General features: G+C 39.4%; 2 protein-coding genes across 2 annotated transcripts; both read left to right on the forward strand.

Annotated features, from left to right (window-relative positions):
- The first annotated feature begins 3,394 nt into the window (after positions 1–3,394).
- LOC141799509 (L-rhamnose-binding lectin SML-like) lies at positions 3,395–7,271 on the forward strand. The gene is made up of 9 exons (XM_074681759.1): positions 3,395–3,439; positions 3,585–3,617; positions 3,706–3,765; positions 4,090–4,225; positions 6,042–6,151; positions 6,529–6,573; positions 6,667–6,799; positions 6,964–7,067; positions 7,192–7,271. Exons 1-9 carry the CDS (start codon positions 3,415–3,417, stop codon positions 7,239–7,241), a joined length of 696 nt encoding a protein of 231 aa, XP_074537860.1. The 5' UTR covers positions 3,395–3,414; the 3' UTR covers positions 7,242–7,271.
- A 408-nt stretch (positions 7,272–7,679) lies between these two features.
- LOC141798979 (L-rhamnose-binding lectin SML-like) lies at positions 7,680–22,221 on the forward strand. The gene is made up of 9 exons (XM_074680990.1): positions 7,680–7,773; positions 9,971–10,003; positions 10,100–10,162; positions 10,643–10,778; positions 12,218–12,327; positions 13,647–13,691; positions 13,821–13,953; positions 14,078–14,200; positions 22,119–22,221. The coding sequence occupies exons 1-9, from the start codon at positions 7,680–7,682 to the stop codon at positions 22,219–22,221; spliced, it is 840 nt and encodes a 279-aa protein (XP_074537091.1).
- Positions 22,222–22,357: the final 136 nt, after the last annotated feature.

The raw sequence follows: 22,357 nt of genomic DNA on the forward strand, positions 1-22,357 counted from the left end.
CCCCAAAGTTTTTCACTTTACTTAAGGTCAAGGAAAACATTCCTGATAGTGTTATAATGGTGTAATGACAACCAATGCCAACACCAACCACATGTGACTGATTGATGTAATGCTAACAGATAAAGGTGAATAGTTTCTGTTAGTTGGGTAATCAGGCCTGTTATGACATGTTTATGTCAAGTTGTCATAGTAACAACATTGACAGGTTATTTTGACTTTTTTAATGTCAAGTTGTCATGACAAAGACATCCCAAACAATGTCAACTTTGCATTAAAGATGACACAACTGACAAGAGATGACAACATTCATAAGCATGTATAAATCCTCTCTCGGTTTGCCATGGCTATGACAGTGTCATGTCAGTCTTATGCACACCCCTTTAAATAAAGTGTTACCATTTAATTTAGATGTTTATTCACTGTTGCTCTCCACTGTGCTGTTTGACTCGTGGTGCCTTGCGTGCTTACAGACTGTAATAATAATCTATAATAATGGACATAACCTCCATGATGTTACCCTTCCATTCTGAAACAGAGTTTGAAGCAAACAGTCGGCAGGAGCCATATTAAAAATGGGGCAGGCTTTGAGCCTTCTCACTGACAGCTGGAGGGCACCTGCCAGTCAGTCAGCTGAGCTGTGCCTCTGATTGGGTAAACTTGTTATCCTAATATCTTCTAAACATCTATCGGGCGGCTGTGGCTCAGTGGTAGAGTCGTCGCCTCTCAATCAGAAGGCTGAGGATTTGATCCCAGCTCCTGCAGTCACATGCTGAAGTGTCCTTGAGCAATACGCTGAACCCAGAATTCTCCCACAGTTGGTCGGTGGTGTGTGAATGGGTATGAATGTGTTAGTTAAAACTGATGGTTCCTACCAACGCAATCTCTGCCATCAGTGTGTGAATGTGGTGTGGATGGGTGAATGAGACAAGCAGTGTAAAACGATTTGAGTGGTCAGTAAGATTAGAAAAGTGCCATATAAGTACTGCTCCGTTTACCATTTACTCTAAACTGTAGAGAAAAAAATTCTACACGTGTGTGCAGCAGAGCAGGAATCACAAACAATTCAAAACAGAGGTGATACTTCATACCGATGCCTGGATTGGATTTTTTAAATGCTCCTAGAATGATGGTGTTAGTCTTTGAGCCTCCCACCCTCTAGGTGACACATCATTAATTGTAAACAGACTTTGTTTGGCACCACTGGTTTGGTTTCTTTCCCAACAATAAATTACATTTTCAGTCACACTCTTGCACAACATGCCTCTACCCCAGACATCTAGGCTCCAATAGAACATTGTTGGCTGCAACTGCAGTTTTTATTACTTCACCTAATCATGCTAACTATGTTGGGCACTGTTTGCAGTCATTATGACAAAACATTGGGATTTATGTTTGAGCAGAGTTGTTTTTATGTGCTCCATCTCACATTTTCCAAAACAAACAAAAACGGAGTGTTGCACAGTCTGCAATGGAGCCCAAGCACATCAGCCCAACACATCTATCATATATGCTCTCATAGATGGGTTTTGTTCTATTTTGTCTTAAAGTCAAGCTTTTTATATTAAAAATGGACCCTCTGATTTGTAAGTCCATGTGGATTGATGAACAGCACCTTCTCACCAGCTTTCAGTATTTTATTGTCTCTCAGAAACCTTTAATTTCCCCTGTTTCTGGGTTGATACTTGTGTGTATTTAAAGACACAATAAAGATAAAAGGATAAGTCATCTGATAAACCAAAATGACAGACTATTAGTTTTTGTTTGATGGTGGTAAAGCACAAAGTTGAGCTCTGATTCAGATGTTAAGGTACAGTATGGAGTAGAAGTTGATTATAATACTCGAAAGTCTGCTTAGATCAGGGTAGAATTATCTGATAATATTTTTTTTATTCTTGAGTTAACTTGGAATATAAGGGCAGGTCCCCTTTTATGTAGGCTGTTGTCTTACACCTTTATGTTTCTATCAGAGCGACCACACATATTGCAGTGGTTGGAATACAGAGGCCTGTTTTTTGTGACATTTATCTTTCACTGAGTCATTTTTGATCGTAAAACCCAAAACAAATGAAGGATCATAGTTACCACACGTCACTGGAGCTTTTTTCCTGTCGTTTGAATGAGTCAGTGCAGCCCAGTGCCGCCATTTTCATACTCGATTCATACTGGATGCGTCTCCGGAGCGCGGCGCTGTGCACTCCATAGCAGCTGGATACGCTAAATCATGAGATCACAGGAGAACCACATGTCCCTGCAGAAATCATATGTATGACTATGTACTTGTATAGCAACTAATCAACATGTTAGACTCAGTGGTTTTTGTGTCTGTTTTCCTTTTTGGAATAATGTGCTCTGCAGAGATTGATACGTTTCTTCTGCAGCATATTCAGTATGTGCTGTGTGAACACTGGTTGACTAGAGTGGTTTCTAAGTATGGCATGGTGCACTGCGCTTGGGCTTTGTGTTTGAATTAGGGGTAACACTTCCCTCTATCAGATCAATGTTTTAAGTCTGGTGTCATCAGATGTCTACTAGCCACTTCCTCTGTGATACAAATTTAATGAACTTAAAAGTTTCCATTACAAGGTTTTATTACTTTTTTTTTTCTTTGGGGTCAGTGTTACAAAGCAGGCTCCACCATGGAGGCTTTTTTCTTTCTGCATTGTCATGTGAACAGGGAAATATTCACAAGCACCTCTGGTGTGGAGAATTTTTTGTTTTTATAACAGAGAAGGGAAAAACAGAACAAAACAGTTTTAGTAATTCCCGTATCTGTGCGGGTGTAACCTCAGACAATCAAATTAAACAGAGTATGACCTGGGTGAACTTCCTGGGTGGTGAGATTATCATCTGGAGAAGTCCACATGTTCTTTCTTGAGGATAACATCTCTGACCAGGAAACTCAAAGCTCTCGATATGGTTTTGGTTAAGCAGGTAAAACAACCAGAGGTGTGAACCTTTTCCTAATCCCAGCCACAAACTTCACCACACAGTGGAGCTGATTTGGAAGGGTCCAGGCAGTATGAGGTTTTTTAGAACAAAAGAGTAAGCAGTTGTGTCCATCAAAACAAAATGGTGAAGGTTATACAACTCTGATTATGAACCACTCTTACATCAGACTGGCTGAATAATCGTTGATACTTTTATGAGTAAACATGTGGAGTGCTGTCCCTGAAGTCCTTCTTCGGATGTTTCACTGTTCAATCTTCTCTGGGGTCTTGAGTCTGTGCCCACAGACTGGATACTGGATCTCTCCCATCCCACAATTAACAGTCAAGAAAGCCAAGTAAAACATGAGTCCCTGGAGGCAGAATTTGAGCAACAGCCTCGGTTTTCCATGGATCCACATGTATAAATACTGAGAGGGTCTGTTCCCTCCACAGGTCTTTCAGCTCAGCCACTGGTTCCTGTAGAACAATGCTCGGCTTCAGCTCCATACTCTGTGAGTTCACTGATGATTTCATTCTGATATTTTAATATTTTATCCTAAAGAACATTTCTGGTAAACCTAAGGTTAGGTTGTATCATGCTTTACTCTTTACACATGTCTGGTGACACAGTCTGTTATTCCTGTTTCTTTTTTTCAGTGCTGGCAGTGACCTGTCGGCTTGTGAGTGCAGGTAAATATAAATATGACGTAAATATTGTTTTATTTGATATCATGTGCTTTTTGTGTTCAGCTATTTTTCTTTTTACCATATTTGTCAGGTGAATCCTCGTACATTGTCACTACCTGTAATGATGACGCTGTCCACCGGCTGAGCTGTGGTATGACCTCATTTCTCTCAACTTTGTGTCCATAATAGACCATGGGCTCATTCTGGCAGCCCCTATAAGCTGGTTTTCCCATTAACTATAGTGATCAGTTTTACTTTCATCATTTGACTTTATAATAGGTATTTATATTTCAAAAGCTTAAAGGATGATAAGGAAAGATGCCTTAAATTTGATTTGTGAAATCAGTTATTAGGTGACTGATGAATGTTTGAATGGTTGTTGGTTCGGAAACAAGTCTTCTTTTTTTTTTTCATACTACTGTTAAGAATTAATCTTTTTTTTTTTCCCTCTTCCATCCTTTCTGCTGTGTGACAGAATCTGGAGTGATCAGTATTCAGACTACATTCTACGGACGGGAAGACACTGTGACCTGCGCTGAGGGAATAAGTCCGGAGCAGACTTCTGACACAGAATGCTCACTATCAAACGCCAGGGATGTCCTCAAGAGACGGTACATACTCCAGAGAAACTTACGCTCTTCTTATGTTGCTGGTGTGACCTCATGTGTTAAGTTTAAAGAAAGTTTATGACATACCTACAGACAAAGATCAGTCAGATTAACTCCCACGCTGCAAAAAGGGAATATTCAATCAGTTGAAGTGATGTAAATTTTTTAATCAATCCAACTTAAAATTTTTAAGTTAGGGTTTCCAATGTATTTTTGTGGATCATAACAACTTGAAATTCTGCGTTGCTACAACCAATAAAAAGAAGTAGTTGGACCAGTTTAAATTATTGGCTCAACTGGTCACACCTAAATAAATTAAGTTCTTTGAAATGAAATTAACAAGTTCAATTAACACAACTTAATAAGTCAAATAAACTAAATATTTTATTTCTTCTCAAATCAACATTTTGCATCAATCCAGTTTAAGTTTAAGTTGTTTCAACTCATTAATCTGAAAAACCCAAAAGGAAAAACCATGGATGAGGAGGGAATGCCGGTGTGACTGTGCTCCATGGCATGGACCAGCTGGCTGTTTGTGGTCCACTGCGCTGGCTTGCTGACAGTGCTCCATGGCAGTGAGGGCTCCAATTAGAATACTCTCTCTGTGATGGTAATTTAAATATAACTGAAGACAAAACCCAGTTTGTCATTTCTTATCATAATTTTAGCCCATCAACACATCTCATTTATTAACATATAAAAATTAAACATGCTTAAAGGTACGTGGTCCATGCCACAGACAGCAGGTCCATGCCATGTGGAGCACAGAAAGCCTGTGCTCTTAGGTTAACATCTTAATGTACAGCAGGGTCTAATATCCACTGCATTCCCTCCTCACTCACGGTTTGAAGTAAGTCAATACAATAGGCTGTAAAGTAAACTTTACAAGTAGACATGAAGTAAACTCAACTTATGACCATTAGTTATATTTACTAAAGTTTTTAGTGCAATTGTTTTTCTAGATTCTTTTAAGTACACTTAACTTGTCACATTTTTTTCAGTGCAATAAAGTATAAAAACACCTCGTCAGACTTTACTTTAAGGTTTTGCAAATTATTGAGTTGAAACAACTGAAAACTAAGTTGGACTGATGCAAAATGTTGATTTGAGAAAAATCAAATTTTTAAGTTTGTTCATTTGACTTAATCAATTGTGTTGATTAAACTTATTAACTTCATTTCAAAGAACTTAATTTATTTAGGTGTGACCAATTGAAGCTACAATTTAAGTTGATCCAACTGTTTTCTTTTTTTAGTGCATGACCAAAACATATTCAGCATGAGAAGATTTTATACTATATACCAAAATACATGTCGGACTAAAACAGGGCTTTTTTCCTTAAGAAGTAATAGCTGCATTTCTGAACCCCTTAATGTCTGTTGTTGGGAATTAGCGATACACTCTGTCAGGTCTTTGTACCGCTGAGATGACCTTTGTGTCCCACTAATGCCTATTTAATCATTTTTGACACATACCAAGGATCCAAGAATAGTACCTTTCCTTAACATTTAATTAAGCATCTTTAATTATGCAAAAAATAAATAAATAAAATAAAATAAACTTTTTTTTTAAAATATAATATAATATAATATAATATAATATAATATAATATAATATAATATAATATAATATAATATAATATAATATAATATAATATAATATAATTATCACAATATAAATCACAATATTATTTTAATTAATTCTGGCAGTAAGGGGTTAATAACACTCAGAAACATTCTCGCTATTATAAGCTGACTGCTTATTCATAACCATGTATCATATTTCACTTCCACTCAGACTTTTTCTTTCTTCTCTGCAGATGTGATGGAAAAACAGTATGTGAAGTAGCCACTGCTGACATGGGCGCACCTGACCTTTGCAGGGGCACCAGGAAATACCTGCAGACTGAGTACATCTGCCTTCCAGCAAGTTAGTCCCACGTCTAGATTTCATACTTTCTTTTAACTAATCCTCAATGATGTCAAACCCCAAAAAATAAGTGATTGAGAATTTTTGCCTTTATCTTTCTTGACTCATGATGTGTGTGTTTTGCATTGTGTGTGGCTTTCATGTATTTTCTTCTAGCTCTTCCTTAGCTTTAAACCCTTAATTTATAGAAAACAGGACAGTGTGATAGAGCAGGAAGCAGGTGGTGAATTACATGGGAAAGGTCACATCCAAGAGCAGGTTGTCTGCTTGCTGAGTGCTGCAGCCTCTTTACACAGAGTGCATGTCACTTTTTAAACATAGCATGTTGTAAAGAAACCAAAAATGTGCATTTAATGAAAATCTTGATGTTTCCACAGTTCGGGAAGTGGTGTGTGAACACTCAACAGCACGACTGCAGTGCGGTAAGGTCATAGACTCTCTTCTTTGTTTAATTGGTTCGCTGGAGACACTTGGGTATAAATGACATGAAGAAGCCACCTTTCCTCTCTTTTCAGGTGGAGGGCAGGTTGTATTTTCCTATGGAGCTCATTATGGACGTACCGACCACACCACCTGCTCCTACAGACGGCCTGCCTCCCAAATTGCAAAAGTGGACTGCTCACAGCGAGCTACGCAAGCTTCAGAAAGGTATTCACTTGAGTTGTAAGACTTTAAATATGTAATGGTATGTCTCTTTATTGTTGTGTTACCTTGGCAAAAACTGACACCGTTTACCTTCATCTGCTCTGAAAACAAAAGTAGTCTAGCACACATTAACCTGCGTTGTTGGTCTTTTTGCTCTGTCTCCACAGCTGTGATGGGAAGAACAGCTGTGTGATCCATGCCAGCAACTCAGTGTTTGGGGATCCCTGTGTGGGTACCTACAAATACCTTGAGATGGCTTACACATGTGAATGTAAGAGACTTAAAGCCACTTTCACTGAACCACTGAGTTTTGATATATTTGTGGATTAACTAGCCACTCCTGTGTATTTCAGACTTAAACATTCTCACTTTTTTCTTTCATTGTTGTTTTTCAGTTCCCCCAGGCTCTCGTAAACAGACTGAAGTCGCAACTGACACAAAATAAGATCATTGTAACATGAGTGAAATAAACCACCTTCACAAATCTTTGTCAATTAATTCACTTAAATGCAAAGAAAGTTCCACGAACATCAGGTCGAGCCCCGTCATGATGACAGTAGGTGCGTTCCAGGAAGTGAGGAGAAAAACAATGCAAGAGCATGTTTGTATCATTTCCTGGTACACTCCAGGTCAAGGTGAAAAAATGTGGTCGATGTTCCAAGAGACAAAACATGACAATAGATTACTCAGGTTTTACAAAGACTGTAACAGCTTCATTGTTTGCTAGACACACAGGCCATGTTACTAAAAACAACACAAGGAGAATCTGTTTGGTCCCAAACACTGAAGAATGAGCTTTGAAAACTGGAGTCACTGGTTAGGAAACACTGCATCTCATGTTTCTATGAACTGTTTTAAACTCTGAGAAAGAAGAAATGAAGACATGTTGGTGAGAGCTGTGTGCAAGGCTGCAGAGAGCGTCTCCATTGTCCCGCTGTCCTTCATCATCATGAACCACATGCAGGAAGTTACTGAGAGTGAAAGAGCACATGCAGAAAACATCCTTGTTTTCTTCATGTTTACTTCATGCACTGATAGATCAGACCTGCTGCTCTGGGTCGAGTTATGTGACCCATGTTGTTGTTGTGTGATGTATTTTATTGTGAAAGAAGGAAGCAGCTCTCGGTGGAGCAGCATAAATTCAGGTGTGCTCAGACCACCCAGCATCAGTGCTTCTCTTCAGCCAGACCTGACCTTCAAACAACCATGATCAGCCTCAGCAACACACTGTGTGAGTATGACATTAATATTTAGTAAATCAATCAGTGTTTCACTTTAAATAATACACAGAATTTAACTTTGGTTCTCAACTACGTTAATATCAGTGGATTTCCAATTGTTGTCTCACTTTTCTTCTAATAGATCAACGTATTCTTCCGAAGGAAAAAAAAAACGTAAAAAAAGCTGTAATGTTTTTTTTTTTTTTTTTTTTAAATAAAACTGTTAATTTAACACAAGTATATTTATTAATTAGAAAAAAAAAAATCACATTTTTACATACCTTATATTCAACCAGGGTCTGACCTGTGCGGTCTATGTATGAACAATATGAGCAATTAGAAAGTTTGTAAAAGTGCAGAAATGTGTAATATCTGAGCTGGAGTGATGTTTGTTTATTTTTCTTACAGACTCAGCAGTAAAACTCGAAAACTTTTATGTTATATATGTCCTATAATTTTACTGAGTGTAGCTAAACCGTTTCCAAAATGACCAGGGTAAACTGCTGTTTGAACACACAAAAACAAAGTCTTATCTTCAGCCTCACTCTGAATGTTTCACGCCAGCCCCTGAGTGTAATTTTTAGCTAAAGTCAGGTTAGGCTCCCTTTTTTCTGCTGCACATAAATAATGTTACACATGATCTCACTACGCTTCAGATCCTAGCCCTCAATGTCTAATATTTCCTCAATATTTCCTTTGATAATCTTATGATACAATTATAGACATTATTAGAAATCCTTGCCTTTCTCAGAAACTTGAGAAACATTAATATAACTGTAAATTGCTAAATTTTGGGGCTAATTTCTGATTCAAACATCTTTCTACACAGGGAAAAATCTGCTTTGTAAAAGACAGAGTGCTACAAATCTCAACATTAGCTAAGCATACAAGCAGCTAACCAAAGCTGCTCATTAGGAAACATCAGTGAGATCGCTAATAGTTCAGTAAAGTGGTGCATTTCTTGGAACAATTATTAAAATGAGCTGTGAGGAGTTTCTAAGTGATCTTAAAAAAGTCTCCCTTCTAGATATATTATCGTAATCCACACTTTAAATTGAGATTGTATGAGCCAATTAAGGTTATTTCTAAATGCTACTTTGTAGCTTCCTGTTCTGGTCAAGCAGGACCTGTTTGATTTTCGGGACGTCTAAGTTCCTATGACAACACCACGCTGACTGACGAAGTTTAGTAGTGAAAAGAGAGATCTGTGTTTTTTTCAGCTAAAAACGATTTCTGTGATTAATTTTGTAGTGATGGTGGACACTGGAGCCTAACTGTCCAACAGATAAAGGACAGAAGAGCAGAAGAAAGATAAACAGGGGAGAGATAGAGCACGAGCTAAAGGCTAACACAGGAGCTAAACTGTTTGCGCTAATGTTGATTCCAACCCACAGTCAGCAGTTATTCTGCAGTGGTCTGTTCAAACTTGAGAGTCTATCAATAAAATGAAGAGTGAGGTTACATTAGCTCTGATTGGTAGATGACTGGCAGGACAAAAGCAGGATTCACTAGCGTCACGTCTCAGAGCACCAGGCAGTCAGTATCCCTACATATGGACGGCTGTTGAACTACTGTATGAACTGACAGTTTGCTTGTAGTCACATTGTCTCATTAGTCTACAGATACGTCATAGCACCGGGCTGCTAGTAGAGCTACATATGGCTACAAACTTATGTTGTCACGTTTCAAATAACAGGGCTACGTAACTGTACTGATAAATACCTTACCTTGTTGTGTTGTATCCAGTAAAAAGTTGACTTGAACAAAAAAAATGTATTTCTAAACAAACACACGCCTGGTCAAAAGTCACATCTTTAAGACAGTGTGCAGAGACTCCACGCCAGAGGGTGACCAGGCAGTCTACAGATGCTCCTCATAGCATCTTTAAGATTCACACATGCTTTCACACTATAAGTGGTAAATTTTAGTGAACACAATTTTCTTTTTTTTCCAGTGTTTGCAGCAACATGTTTGCTCATGATGCAAGGTAAATATTAATTAACATGAAATGATGTACGATGATTTCATTTTTGTATGTGGTTTTGAACTCTCTCAGCTGATACTCTGACGTCTTTCCTTTTAGCTGTTTCTACAGACAGCGTTATCACCTGTGACAGTGCCAGTAATATCCAGAGCCTCAGCTGTGGTATGACTGATTCTACTTTTTATAGGTTAAAAAACAACTACTCTGCAGGATGGAGTCTCAGATTTAAGTGCACACAATAGACAATCTGTTTTAGAGACAGATGTATGCTATAAGACTTGTGTATCTTTTTAACAGTGAGTTATTTCTGATAACAGTGAACCTTGGGTCTCATGTCCCCGTAATATAAACTATGTAAAGTCAATATAATATCAAGTATGAATAGACTTAGATCCTGAAATAAATTAAAAAGTGGATTTAAGGCAGAAATACAGAAGAGATTGTGTCTCTCACTCACTATGAAACAAGACTTCCTGATTCTATGTCACATCCAATTTTAAAATGACTCTAAGCTACTGAAGTGAAATAGCTCAAGTTTATTTAAAAAATTAAATCAGTCTTATCTATTTCTTGATTGATTGATTGATTGATAAGGGTCTCTTTCGATTGCTCATTTCTCATTTCTCTGTTTTTGTGTATCAGTCTCTGGAGTGATCAGTGTGCAGTCATCACTGTATGGACGTATGGACAGCACCACCTGCAGCGCAGGCAGACCTGAGGATGAGGTGTCCAACACAGAATGCGCTCAGGATGGCACAGTGGACATGCTGAAGACAAGGTACACATTACACATTCAGAACAAGAATAAAAATCTTTATTTCATCATCCTGAATGAAGAAGTTATTGATACTGGCTTCAATGAATGGGTCAGGATGTCACTGGGTTTTTTAAGTGTGTCATCTCAAATGTAGCACTTTGGCAGATCAGCACACACCTTATCAGCTGAACCATTTGACAGGTGATCTCAAGGATAAGTTTTCCAAATAATAATAATAATAATAAGAGAGGACATCTTCTGCGGGCCGAAGGCCCGATATCCCATGGTACGGAGTTTGGCCCTTGGGAGCTGAAAGAATAGAATAGAATAGAATAGAAAATACTTTATTTATCCCCGAGGGGAAATTCAGGAGTCACCGCAGCATTTAAGAAAACAAAAGTAAGAAAGAGTATAGAAAGTGCAAAAATGTCCATAAGAAATTAGATGACGACATCCCGTCCACCACTCGTCCATCACTCTCCAGCCCAGCCAGTCTCCACCTCCACAGGGTCCAGGACTGAGCCTCCCCAGCAGTCTGTTCAGTCTCTGTCTCCTGGATCCTGTCTGCTCACAGCAGGCGAAGCTCCTCCGATGTGTCGTGGCGTCCGATGTCAGCTCCGTCAGCCACGTCCGTGAACAGCACGATGCCGCTGGGTTAGCACAGCTAGCTCGTCCATCCCCCGGGGCTAGATCCCACGTTCCCAACAACGATGGATGGAAGGACAGGTCCACGTCGTCACCTCCCAGCTCACATCCGAGAACCAGCACGTCGTCCTCACCTCCTCCTCCTCAGCCCGAGGGAAATCATCAAGCCTTACACTAGTTAGCATTGACATGCTACAGGCTGCAAACAGCTAATTTCGCATGTAAACAATGCAGCCATGGTTACATGTAGGATCTCAGACAAACACAGGAGAAAAGTAGTAAAAAATATTGCCGAAGCCACAAAAAGTTTGGTGTCCGTGACCGACAACGAACCACACAAAGTGATGATCCACTCCAAACACAAAGACGACGAAAAAGAGACGAAAAAACCACAAGAAACGGACAAAGACGAGAGAGCTGCTGCAACAGGCAGCTACCCGGGTAGCGCCTAGCAACCAACGAAAGAGGTAGCTGTTGCGAGAGCGAAGGTGTGATGCAGTTTGTGATGTGAGTAACTCTTTGAGGTAAGGGGGGTGTTTCTGTGGGGGCAATGAAGAAAAAACAGTTTTGTTCCAGGACCCTGCTGGTAAAAGGAAAAATCAGACAATAGTGTAGTTCAGGTTTACCAAACTTATCAGACTGACCCCCAGAATAGCAGTGCTGGAGACAAGGAACCCCCTGCCGGGGGAATGCACCATTGAAACCATCCAAAAACAAAGGGCCTGAGACACTTTATGTTGTTGTGGGAAAAATTAGACTACTTACGTTTGTTTTTCGTTTGAGTTGAACACATTGTATTGTTACTTTACCCACAGGTGTGATGGCAAGAGGAAGTGCGAGTACACCCTATCTGTGGTCCGTACCGCTGATCCGTGCCCAGATACCTACAAATATCTGCAGACCAACTACACCTGCCTCCCAGCATGTCAGTTACATCTTTGTGCTATCTCTACAATACACATCTGATCAAAGCTGTAAGGCCAGCTGAAAAATTGATAGAATTTACATTTACACCGTTGGATCTTGAGGAGGTTTTAATTAGAGTTTCAAAATGTAAAATGAAGAAATGGGGATGAGACAAAAGATACTGGGTCAACAAGTTAATGAAAACATCAATTAAGGTGAAATAAGTTGCTCATTGCTGATAAAAAGTTAAAGACCACATATAAAAAACAGCCAACCCCTCAAAAAAAGAATTAAAAGTTTGACAAAAAAACTCAGGTATGAGGAGCTCCCTTGTTTGATGTAAGTGTTTCCAGGAGTCTGTGGGAATGTTGCTCCAAGTGGTGAAGATGTCTTCAGGGAGGATCATCCACTGGGCGTCCTGGGTTGTGGAGGCAGCAATGTCATCGGTCAAGACCAATGACCTCAGTCCCAGGCCACTTACACCAGCTCCTCTGGGGGATACCGAGGCCTTTCCAGGCCAGCCAAAAGATATCATATCCTGGGTCTACCCCAGGTTCTCCCCCAAGCTTGGCGTACCCAAAACACCTCCCCAGGGAGGCTTTCAGGAGGCATCCTCACCAGAAGCCCGAACCACCTCATCAGGCTCTCCTGGATGTCTCAGATCTGAACCCATCTCTGAGGCTGGGCGCAGACACCCTGTGGAGAAAGCTCATTACAGCTGCTTGTATTCCTGATCTTGTCTTTTCCACAGTATGTACCTATAGGTGAGGGTCGGAATGTAGATTGACCGGTAAATTGAGAGCTTTGCTCGCCTCTCTCTTCACCACAACAGACTGGTATAGTGTCCACATCACTACCCATACTGCCCTCATCCATCTGTTAATCTTCCGCTTTGTTCTCCCCTTACTCGTGTACAGGACCCTGAAATACTTAAAACCCTCCACTTGGGGGCAAATGACCATTCCCAACTTAGAGTGGGCAGTCCACCCTTTTCTGGCTGAGAACCATGGCCTCAGACCAAGAGGTGCTGGTCTCCATCCCTGCTGCTTCACACTCTGTTGTAGACCACCCCAGTGTGAGCTGGAGGTCAGTGTTTAATGAGACCAATAGGACCACATCATCTGCAAAAAGACGAGACCCTCGAGTCTGAATTCCTCCTTCATTGCGCTGCAGAAACCAAACTCTCACTCAGGAAATAGTCTTTCTGCATTTTGAAGCTCTATGACCCTTCTTAAGATCCAACAGTGCAACATGTAAATTTGTGCAGTTTTCAGCTGGTCTTAAAATTTTGATCATGTGTGCACGATGTCTAATGTGATTTAAATGTTACATCAACAGTTACCTTGACTACGTGTGAGCACTCCTACGCCTATCTGTATTGTGGTAAGTTACTATTTTAAAAACATTTTCAAAATACATTAACACTTACCTTAACATTTCACTGCTTTGGTTTTTTGTCTCTTACATCACTACTTTCCACGGTGCCATCCTAAATTCTCCCATTTCTCCCAGATGCGGGGCAGGAAATAGTTGTCTATGGCGCTGACTTTGGACGTCGTGACCAGACCACATGCTCTTACATGAAGGAGGCTTCTCAAGTCGCAGATGTCTACTGTTCAAACCCCACCACATTAGTTGCTGATCGGTACATTTGACAACTTTTGCAATCATGTCTGTAGACTAAAAATAAATTTAAAAAGAAAGTACAATTTATGTTCATTGCCCCATAGCAAAATCTGTTTCACACTTTTTTTTCTCTGAATCCACAGTTGCAATGGCAAGAGGAGCTGTATGGTCCTAGCCAGCAGCTCAGTCTTTGGAGATTCCTGTTCTGGTATTACAAAGTACCTGGAGGTGGCTTACCAATGTGTCTGTAAGTGGCTCAAACAATGGTTAAATTTTTTTTTCTTTCTTCTTCTAAAAGCTGGTCTGTGCTCACACGTCAGAACCATAGACTGTAAAAAAACATGGACGTAGTCTTCTCGACATCACCCATCGGTTTCTGAAACAGTAAATAAAGCATATTGGCTTAAGTGGCCATATTGGTAGTGGCAAGGGCTTTGCGTACAGCTATAGGGCTCCTGTCAGTCACGTGACCCTGAGCTGTGCCTCTTATTGGGGGAGCTTGCGATCTAAATATCTCTGAACGGTCAGGTTCAAAATACAACCCCAAGTACAGTGTGTGCCGATAGCAAAATTAGCAACTCAGAAAGGAGATGTTTTTTGAACCAGGCTGTAAACAGGTTAATTTCTGCTTTGAAAACAGCTTTTTCTGGCTTGGTGCGTATGTGACTTCTGCTGCTTCCGGAGCCAGCCTCAAGCTGACACTGGAGAAACTGCAGATTTTAGCACTTCAGCATTGTCGCATTGTTAGAATACTGTCAAGTGAGACAGAGTGATTTAATCTAATGCTGAGCTGCAGTATTTGAGTGACTTCTTACAAAACAGAATTCACAGTTTCAAAAACTTTAAACTTAAGGTATGACTACGTGGAGCCAATACGGTAACTTTAATTTTTGGTACTAAAAAAAAATCACATTTGGAATTCAAACATGCCCTGTATGGGAAAAAAAAAGAAACACTGATATTGAAAAATGTGCCTTATGAAAAAAAGATGCAATGGCATTGATAACATTTTGCTAAAGTAAAAAAAAAACAAAAAAATATTAGATGTAATATTATGTCAAATTTGCATTCTTATGATTTTTTTAAATGCAAATCAAATTAACTGGATGTCACTGTTTTATCAATTAAAGTTTCTCATTAAGATGACATCCTTCTTTTTTTTATCATACTATTTGTTTTCTCAGCTTACTATGTTTTTTCAGTTTCCACTTTCCGTGACTCCCTTGGTGTGGAGGGGAGGGTTAGAGGGGATGGGCCAGGAGGGCACAGTTTGAACATTTTTTGCATCTTATTGGTGCACAGTGTTTGTGCTGACGTCACAATTTGGGTGGTTACTCGAATGTGTGGCCACATTGGAGGTGCACAAATATAAACATTGAACAATCAGAGATAGAAGTGCGCAGTAAAACATGATTTTAGGATGTTTCAAATGCCAACAAATGTGGAAAAAAAAAACACACAGAGCACTCTAAAACCTCTGTGAAGGACTTAACCAGCAAGAAAAAGAGAGATGTTTTGAAAAATTACGCCTAATAAGTGGGAGAGACCCAAACAAGAAGTTAGTAGCTTTATCATCGTCTACTCAAATGTTTAAAAACATCAATGTTACTGCTTTATTTGACATGGCAGAGGGCTCCACAGAATAAATGATATTCTTTTGGGAGAGGCTCAATCAATGCTGTTCACCGCTAGCTAGCTAGCTTGCCAGTCCAGCAGGGTCTAGTCGACTGGTGCAGTATTCGTCAATAATCTGCAAATTATATGCAACTTGTGCCATCCTTACCCTGAAAAGTGTGATCAAAAAATAAAAACTGTTGTTAGTATTTAAGTGACTTCAAATAAATTTGATACGATTTTAAAAACATTAAAATGTTTAAAAATAAAATGATATAACATCTAATGTCAGTTTATTTTGGACTTCAGCAAAACTTTATCAATTCAGTGTTTACAATAGTAGCAATGGTGTAAAATTAGTAACATTGCTGCCATGCAACCAGCTAGTAAATATTTTTTCTAAATATTCATTTATTTGTTTGATTTTTTTTTCTCATACAGATCCTTCTTCCACCATTGGAAATGACCATCCAGAGAGTTCTGCAGAGGGTTGGTGAAAAAAAAAATGGATTAAGGGAATATCCAAACATCCCACATCAAATCAGAACAAATAATTCAGCAGTATAAATTCATCCTCTGTTTACTCTAAAGGAGTCTGTAACACAATGAATCACAAAACATCATTAATCAGTTTGAAATAAATTCAATTTAATCAGCAGCATGTGTCTTATGAGTGTATGTTTCCTGGTTTTGTGTTGTGCTGATAAGAACATGACATAACCCCGACTGAAAATGCACAGACAAAGCTTCATAAGGACTATGAAGGATATCATGTTAGATTTCATCTAAGTGACTCTCAGTGTTTGCTGGTTGTGGTTCTCTCTGACCCCCTTTCCACCAGCGCTCATTTAGTGCTAGTGCTCCATTGGTTTTAATGGCGCTCTTCCCTAGAACCAGTTTTTTTTTATCATCAGTAGCCAATCTGGAGCCATGTCATTGTGCTACCAAAAAATGTCAGTCTCTGACATCACTGCATGCACAGTCCAACTGGGAGGTGGGTGGGTTGGGGGAGTGACTGTGAAAGCTTAGATCGAGGCGGCAACAAAGATGGCGCTGGGAAAAAGGCAGAGTTTTTTGTTTATCTGCACTTCTCGTGATGATTGTGACATTATTTTTCCTTATTGTCTGCTACACAGTGTGCTTGCCTGTGTGTGTGTGTGTTTGTGTGTGTGCACATGTGCATGCATATGTCTGTGTGTTTGTGTACGCATCAGGGCGGAACTCTGCCGTGCACGATGCAGAGAAAAGAGAAATGTGAACCTTAAAGGTATGAAGCAGAAATGACATTCCATCTTGTTACCAGGATAAATAACATAAGGCCAGTTAGTCGGTTTAATGAAACAAGTAGTTATAGACCTGATCCATACGGGACAATGCATTGCTGCTTCAATTTTTCTGTCATTTCAAGTTTTTGATGAGGAAACTCCAGCCAAGGGTCCCATCCAGAACCCTTTCACCCTAAAAAGGTTTCATCCACATCCCACATGGGGAGTCCCACTGAGCACCGTTGTGCATTTCAAGGGTGTCATCACACAGGGACCTTTTTTATGCAGGTCTCACCAATAACCCTTATGTCTTTTCCATAGTGTTTTCTTTAACCAAACTTAAAAAATGCTCCTTTTTTAAGGAAATGGTTTATGCAAAGTTGTATTTCTTGTGATGGTGTTTTGTGACCGTGAATTGGGGGAAACACAGTGGGTAAGACTCTGCTGTACATTGAGATGTTGCACATAGGAGCAAGCTGTCTGTGCTCAAAAAAAGTTATCTGTATTGAAAATAGCTTTTAAAGGAACCCTTAGTCTTACAAAGAACCACTGAAGAATCCTATTAAAAAAAAAAAAAGAAAAAGAAAAAAGGACAGGGTGGGGTCAGAAGCAAATGGTTATGGGTAGCACTTCTGCACTTCAGTAACCTTTTTATATTATGTTCTGCAATTTTTGAATATCTCATATTGTCCTTTTCTGTCATTTGACTCACCCACTTGAGCAACCTTTTCATTATCCTACTGTCAATCATCATGGACCACATGCAGGAAATTATTAAGAAGAAGTGTCCTTGTCCTCCTCATGTTTTCTTCATGCACTGACAGACAAAAACCTGTTTCTCTGGGTCATGTTATGTGAAAGAGGGAGGCAGGGCTTGGTGGAGCAGTATAAATTCAGGTGTGTCATGTGTGTGTGTGTGTGTGTGTGTGTGCGTGTGTGTGTGTGTGTGTGTGTGTGTGTGTGTGTGTGTGTGTGTGTGTGTGTGTGTGTGTGTGTGTGTGCGTGTGCGCACGCTTGTGTGTGTGACTGTGTGCTTGATCACAGGAGTGGAGTCAGGTGTGTGGAATGGACAACAGCTGCACTGCATCTAAATCACTTCCCTTTAAACGCTGGGCTCCGACTCCACCAAGCTGCCAGATCTTAGACTCTGCTTTAGAAACCTGCTCTGGAACCCCGGCCTGTCATACCCTCCTCTGTATCTGGATTAAGGATTCTTCAACATCACCGGATTTAATCTCATGTTGAACATTCACTTTCCCCTCCCTGGACTCTCCTTCTGGACTAAATAATCCTGGACTCACTAGTCAAGACTTTTTGGTAGAACAATAAACCTTTTGCACCCTCATCTGAATTCTAGTCCCTGTGTTTTGCTCGTGGGTTCACAAGACTTGTTTTCTGCCTGACAAGGTGTGCTCGGACCATCCACCATCAATGCTTCTCTTGAGCCAGACTGGACCTTTTGAAAACCATGATCAGCTTCAGACTCAGCCTTGCACTGTGTGAGTTCTCATCTGCTTTCTCTTTAAAATGAAGTGGAAGTATGTATTCCTAACTAACGGATTTCCTTAAAACAGAATATTAAATTTAAACATAATTTGTATTAACTCAGGGTCAGACCTGTGCAGCCTACACACACAAACAATATAAACAATTAGAAATGTTGTTAAAGTGCAGAAATAATTATTTGGCAGATGACCAAAGCTGTTCACTAGTAAACATCAGTATGCTGGCTATTGGCTAAACAGAAAATAGTAATAATAAATTCTTCACTAAACATTTCATCAATTTTAAACCTGCTTTAAATTCCACACTTTTTTCTACGATTGAATGATTAACTTAAAACAACTTGTTGAAGTCAGCATTGAGGTTACCTCTATATGCTATGACTGACCTCTGATTTCTGATGTCTATTCCAAATTTTGGCGGGAAAGACTTCAGGCTGTGGTCAGTTTTTGGGGCAGATCTCTTGAAACGAGTGTTCATATCTGAAAGTAACAACTGAAGATTCACTCATGTTTTTGGAAAACATGTGGTTCATTTAAGTGAACACCCATTTTGTTAACACCTTATATTAACTATACCCTGTTTAGCATTATTTAAGCATTAGTTAACACTTAAGTCATCATCTGCAAAGCATTGTTCGTACATTAATAGTCATTCTTACATCACAGTTTACAACACAGTTATAAATGTTTTATAACTGATTAATGTGACCTCTGTAATGTGTTAACTAACTCTTTGTTCATACTTTATAAATAATTGATTCAACAATTGCAAATGAGCTATTATGGTCATTATGAACCAGTTAAAAGCCATTTACAGATTCTGATTCTATCATTTAGTAAGGGTTAATGGACACCTCACTACAGAGCAAATCATGGTTAATTAAGGTAGTCTACTAATGCTTAACTAATGCTTAACAGAGAGTGTTAACAACACTCTGAAGAGTTACCCTAATTTCTGTTTCTTATTTTTCCAGTGTTTGCAGCAACATGTTTTCTCATGACGTCAGGTAAATATTAATAAACATTAAATGATGTGTGACAATTTCATTTTCGTATGTGGTTTTGGACTCTCTCAGCTGATACTCTGATGTCTTTTCTTTTAGCTGTTTCTACAGACAGTGTGACCCCCTGTGCTGGATGTGGTATGATTGAGCAATTTCTTCACTTTTCTTTTCTGTAATTTTAATCAGCTCAAAAGCATAGTTTCTCTCCAGTTCCACTACAATCATCACATATTAAGGGACTGTGAGAACCAAGTGATTTTGAAAAAGTCTCCTTTCTAGATATATGCCTGATTCTTATCCACACTTTAAAATGAGATCATCTTCACTAATATAGGTCATTTCTACGAGCTATTTCTCAGCTTCCCAATCAGGTCAGACAGGACCTGAGTGATAAATGGCAGCCAAAGTCTCTATAACAACTCTACACCGGCTGATGAAGTTTAGCAAAGAGAAGAGAGATCTGTGTTTTTCTCTGCTGAAAACGATTTCTGCGATTAATTTTGTAGTGATAGTGGACACTGTAGCCTAACTGTCAGACAGAAAAAGGACAGAAGAGCAGAGGAAAGATAAACAGGAGAGAGATAGAGCACGAGCTAAAGGCTAACACAGGGGCTAAACTGTTTGAGCTAATGTTGATTCCAACCCACATGGAGCAGTTATTCTGCAGTGGTCTGATCAAACTTGAGAGTCATGATAGACATATAGGGATTTTTTGGGGCTGATACCAGTACTCATTATTAGTAGGCAAGGAGGTAGATAACTGATACTTGAAGCTGATATTCATTTGCAGTCGAAGTGAAAATACTGGGGTAAAAATTTTGAACAATACAAACTCCAACACTTAACTGCATTCAAATGCCCTCAAACATATGCTTATTAAACAGTTTTCAGGCTTAGCAGAATTTGTTTTATAAAGTTAAACGAAAACTTAAATATATCGGTAAAGTTTTCCAAAGTAAATAAAATTTCCAAAATTTCAATATAACTGCAATAAAACTGGACACAATTGAGTTTATGCTGCCTTTAACAGGCATGGAATGCAGCTAAATTAATTTTCTGTTTGGTTTTACATGATTGATTTTACATGTCCATCCTGGGCTTCCATAGGGTAGATGGCAAAACTCTGTGCAGAGAAGCACCAACAAGCAGCTCCTGAATGTCTGCAGTTTAAACGCAACTGTTCAAATGTTCTTAATGAGGAAAGTGGGCAAAAGGGAGCCCACCTGCCTGCCTGTGGAATGTTTGCAGCCTGGTATACAATCCACTCCTGGGATACTTGGAGGATTGTATGCCTGTCAATCCTTTCCGTTAAAAGATGTCAAAGATGTCTACATATTTGAAATTATGATAACAGGCTTTCTGCTGTTTGGAGCTGATTTATCCCAAACTTCAGAAGATGCAGGCTACTGTTTCGGGAATCGACAGACTGCCTGTCATCGAGGGATTGTGCAGGGCTGTCAACACTCAGACTTAAGTGTTATGTGAACTTAATTGCAAGCAAGATAGGATGGACAACGATTTGGAGAAGTTGTCAGCTCGGCTCGGCAGTAATTGACCACCAAAATAGGTCATTTGGATCGCCACAGAGATGACCAGTAAAACCTTAAAGCAGATGGAAAAATTTTTCTTGCCTGACCCAAACAATTCTTTTCTCTCTTATTCGGCTCCTCTGTATTGGCCTTGGTGGGCTTATAAGCCCTCTATACTCCTGGATGAAATGCAGAGAGATGCCCTGCCCCCCCTCCCATCCCCCACCTTCCTCCTGTGAACTTGTCTCTGGATCAGAACTCTTCGAGGTCACCTCCACGGCCACCATCAGATCAAATCAAATCAACAACAACTGTCTGTCATTTTATTCAGACTGTTCAGCAAGCTGCCGAGCTGAGCACTTACGCTCAGGGGGGGGAAATAGAGTTCATCAGGTTTCTATTCTCTTACACACATACTTCTACTATTAGGGATGTACAATAACTTTTTTCTTGAACCGATAACCGATAACTTTCAGCTTCTACAGGCCGATACCGATACCGATAACACACACTCTCAAACATTTATATATTAACCTAAGATCATGACGTGAATTCTATAAACAAAACCAGAGTACTATTATAATTGCAGCTACTGTGTAAAGTATAGTGTTTGTATTTAACTTGAGTTTGTAGCCTATATATTTTTTTTCTACTTGTGTGCTTGTTCTATTCTTTGGTGCAACTGCTGCTGGAATCTGAATTTCCTGGGGTAACCTTCCTGAGGAATTAATTAAGTTACTGTTTGTCTGTCTGTCTGTCTGTCTGTCTATCTGTCTGTCTATCTATCTATCTATCTATCTATCTATCTATCTATCTATCTATCTATCTATCTATCTATCTATCTATCTATCTATCTATCTATCTATCTTAAAGGACTCTGGCTTCTGGTTTGATTCAAATGAATATCTTTTCACTACAGTAAATGAGGTTCACTTATTTGTTTCTGCAACTTAAATGTCGTAAAAAATTAATAATAGAGACACCAAAATTTCACAAAACCTCTCACATTTGGATAAAAAGTTTTTATGCTTTTATGAGGTGATTTTTCAGAGAAGTTTATCTCAAAATATGCAATGGAAACACCTTTATACCATATTCTATACTGTACTATACTATACTATACTATACTATACTATACTATACTATGCTACATTTAAAAAACATGTCACTTTATCATAACAACACACCTCCCTCGCCTACACGTACGTGTCACAAACGGACTCTGGCGTTCATACAGTAACAGCTCTGATGTTAGTTCTGTGTTCAGTGCAGATGTTTGTGTTTGTGACCGTCAGTATGAAGGCACCATGACGGCTGTGAGCGGGTCAGAGTCAGAGAGCAGCAGGAGGGAGGGGCGGAGGTCTGTGTAAGATCTCACTCAGTGTGAGAGTGTGTGAGCTGGAGATGATGATTTTCATTCAGTGTTTTGTTCGTGCCTATAAAGATGGCACATGTTCTGACCTGACACTGTATTCAAAACAAATTAAAAATTAAATTACCTTAGCC

The sequence above is a fragment of the Halichoeres trimaculatus genome, unplaced genomic scaffold (assembly GCF_033239565.1).
Source record: "Halichoeres trimaculatus isolate MK-OKI-2021-1 unplaced genomic scaffold, fHalTri1.1 fHalTri1_scaffold_11, whole genome shotgun sequence".
NCBI classification, from domain to species: Eukaryota; Metazoa; Chordata; class Actinopteri; order Labriformes; family Labridae; genus Halichoeres; species Halichoeres trimaculatus.

Bases quoted from the DNA above. Each gene is read 5' to 3' on its own strand.
- LOC141799509 (XM_074681759.1), top strand. From the start codon at position 3,415: ATGCTCGGCTTCAGCTCCATACTCT. The intron at 4,226-6,041 runs GTACATACTCCA...TCTTCTCTGCAG, and splicing joins AGGGATGTCCTCAAGAGACG to ATGTGATGGAAAAACAGTAT. The intron at 7,068-7,191 runs GTAAGAGACTTA...GTTGTTTTTCAG, and splicing joins GATGGCTTACACATGTGAAT to TTCCCCCAGGCTCTCGTAAA.
- LOC141798979 (XM_074680990.1), top strand. From the start codon at position 7,680: ATGTTGGTGAGAGCTGTGTGCAAGGCTGCAGAGAGCGTCTCCATTGTC. The intron at 10,779-12,217 runs GTACACATTACA...CTTTACCCACAG, and splicing joins GTGGACATGCTGAAGACAAG to GTGTGATGGCAAGAGGAAGT. The intron at 14,201-22,118 runs GTTAAATTTTTT...TTCTGTGTTCAG, and splicing joins TGTAAGTGGCTCAAACAATG to TGCAGATGTTTGTGTTTGTG.